General features: G+C 47.6%; 1 protein-coding gene across 1 annotated transcript; it reads left to right on the top strand.

The window, feature by feature from the left end:
- Positions 1 to 2,263: 2,263 nt before the first annotated feature.
- Positions 2,264 to 2,515, top strand: M421DRAFT_9708 (uncharacterized protein; the record flags this gene model as incomplete). Its single annotated transcript, XM_033598460.1, has 2 exons — positions 2,264 to 2,435; positions 2,502 to 2,515. The coding sequence occupies 2 exons, from the start codon at positions 2,264 to 2,266 to the stop codon at positions 2,513 to 2,515; spliced, it is 186 nt and encodes a 61-aa protein (XP_033443584.1).
- Positions 2,516 to 2,519: the final 4 nt, after the last annotated feature.

The raw sequence follows: 2,519 nt of genomic DNA, 5'->3' as shown, positions 1-2,519 counted from the left end.
CAAGTTTGTTAGATAAGCAGGTTAAACAGTTAGCAAAGGGCGCTTAGCAGATAGCTTATAATATAGTGTTAATACAGGAGGTAATAGGCTACCTTTAAGACGCTGTAGAGGCGTCTATAAAGCGCAAGACCTGTAAGTAATAATATATACACGTAGAGGAGACCCTTATATGTAGCAAAGTAGCTAACTTAATTACTAAAAAGGAGGGTAGGGGTTATAGTAAGGGTAAGAAGCCTGTAAAGAGGGTGCGCGTTAGACAACGCTGTAGGTATTGCAGTGAGATTAGACACAATTCCTACACTTGCAAGGTAGAAATAGAGGACACAGATAATAGTAAAGCTTCTAAATAATACTATTTAGGCCTGCAAACAATTATTTATTTGTGTTGTGTTGTGTCGCAGCAAGGATCGAGGTGAGGGTGCATATCACGTGATCCGCATCTGGATATTGGACCGATCAGACACTGGCGATCTATCACGCCATGGTGAGCGGAATCGGGTATAGCTTGGAGCCGTGACTAGGGCTCCAATTAGGGTATAGCTGGATGAGTATCGGTGTATATATTCTGCTCATTCCGTACTGTAGATAGAACAAGGAACTTGATCACTTTCTTCACACTTGATCAACGATCAGAGACCACTCAGCTTCCACATGTTGTGATATAGCGCTGCGCAGGCGTTCTGTTGTTGAAAGTGCGGCGCTCAGTTGGGTGCGGCGCTCGCTTGTGAAACACATTACACGCTATTATAATATAATAGAATAATAAATAAATAGTTTAACTAACCTAAACTATCACCGAGTGTCCCACATCACCGAGTGTCCCAAAACTTGCCAAGCCCTCTACCTACTCTCTCTCTCTAACATGCCTCAACTACCAAACGCGTTATTACTTGAACATGAAGGGAGGCTTCAGCTTGCTATTGAAGCCTTGAAATCCAGACAATTCTAAAGCCACCAGGCTGCTGCAGAGGCATTTAACATTGATCGCTGTACACTCTCTCGTCGCGTCCAAGGACTCACATTTCGCGCAGAAGCTGCCCCCAACTGCCAGAAGCTCACTGCGACTGAACAGCAGACGATCATCTGATACATACTCGACCTCGACTTGCAAGGATTTGCGCCCTGGCTGTGCGAGGTGGCAGATATGGCTGATAAACTGCTGGCTGTACGCGGTGGCAAGCCTATTGGCAAGTGCTGGGCTGATCGCTTTGTAACGCGCTCGCCTGAGCTCAAAATGGCCTTTAATTGAGCAAAGGATAGGCAGAGAATACTCTAGGAGGATCTAGAGATAATTGGCGCGTGGTTTAAGCTAGTGGAGGAGACTAAAGCCAAGTATGGCGTTCACGATGACGACGTGCACAACTTTGGTAAGACTAGCTTCTAGATGGGCGTGATTGGCTCCATGAAGGTCGTCACAGGTGCAGAGAGACGCGCCCGACCTGCGCTTGTTCAGCCAGGCGATTGCGAGTGGGTTACAGTTATCTAGAGCATCTGCGCTGCTGGGTACGCGACCCCGCCCTTCATTATCTACAAGGGACGCGTCCACATCTCTGCCTAGTATGAGGAGGCTTTAATACCGCGTAATTGGAAGCTCTTAGTCTCTGAGAACAGCTGGACAAACAACGCGCTTGGTCTAGAGTGGTTGAAGCACTTTAACACGCATACAAAGACGCACTAGGTGGGGGGGTACTGGCTGCTTATTTTAGACAGCCATAAGAGCCACCTTAACCAGCATTTCAAGGACTACTGCCTTGAACACAAGATCCTAACCCTCTGTATGCCCCCCCATTCATTGCACATCCTCTAGCCGCTTGATGTGGTCTGCTTCTTGCTGCTGAAGCGCAGGTACTCCCAGCGCGTCAGAGACTTGGCACGCTAACGCGTCTTCCATATTAACAAAGAAGGCTTCCTCCCTGCCTTTAAGGACGCGTTTTTTAATGTGTTTACAGAGCAGAACTGTTAAAAGGCTTTTAAGGCAGCAGGGCTAGTCCCAATCAACGCGCAGGTTGTATTAGATTGCCTTAAAGTGCAGCTGCGTACCCTGCCAGAACCCCTCCTCCTAGAGACGCTATAGCAGTCAAAGACTCTAAGCAATACCTATAAGTTTAGATCTCAATCAAAGCTTGTACGCGATTCCTTTACTCGCTTGCCTGTTACAGCTTAGGCTGGTTTCTCCCAGCTTATAAAAGGTGGTGAGCTGATGCTGCATGAAAATGCGCTTCAACGTGCTCGGATCCATGAGCTTGAAGAGCAATTAGCAGAGATGACCAAGCGAAAATCGCGTAAGCGCAAGCGGATTCAGCAGGGTGGTACTATGGAGTATGGGACTGCTGCAGCGCAGGTAGCTGCTGAGGCATCTATAGCGCCTCAGCGATCCAAGAAGGCTTGTGGTGGTAGTGGTCAAGAACTAGCCCAACCAGCTCTTCAGCGCTGTGGTAGGCTGGCGGATGGGTAGGGTATGCTTTTTTACGTTTTGGCTTATAGCTTCTTAACTAGCAGAGATACGCTTACATAATCTA

This window comes from Didymella exigua (genome assembly GCF_010094145.1).
Source record: "Didymella exigua CBS 183.55 unplaced genomic scaffold M421scaffold_51, whole genome shotgun sequence".
NCBI lineage: Eukaryota > Fungi > Ascomycota > Dothideomycetes > Pleosporales > Didymellaceae > Didymella > Didymella exigua.
Note: the sequence above shows the minus strand (reverse complement) of the source record. Positions and strands in the feature narration are given on the sequence as shown.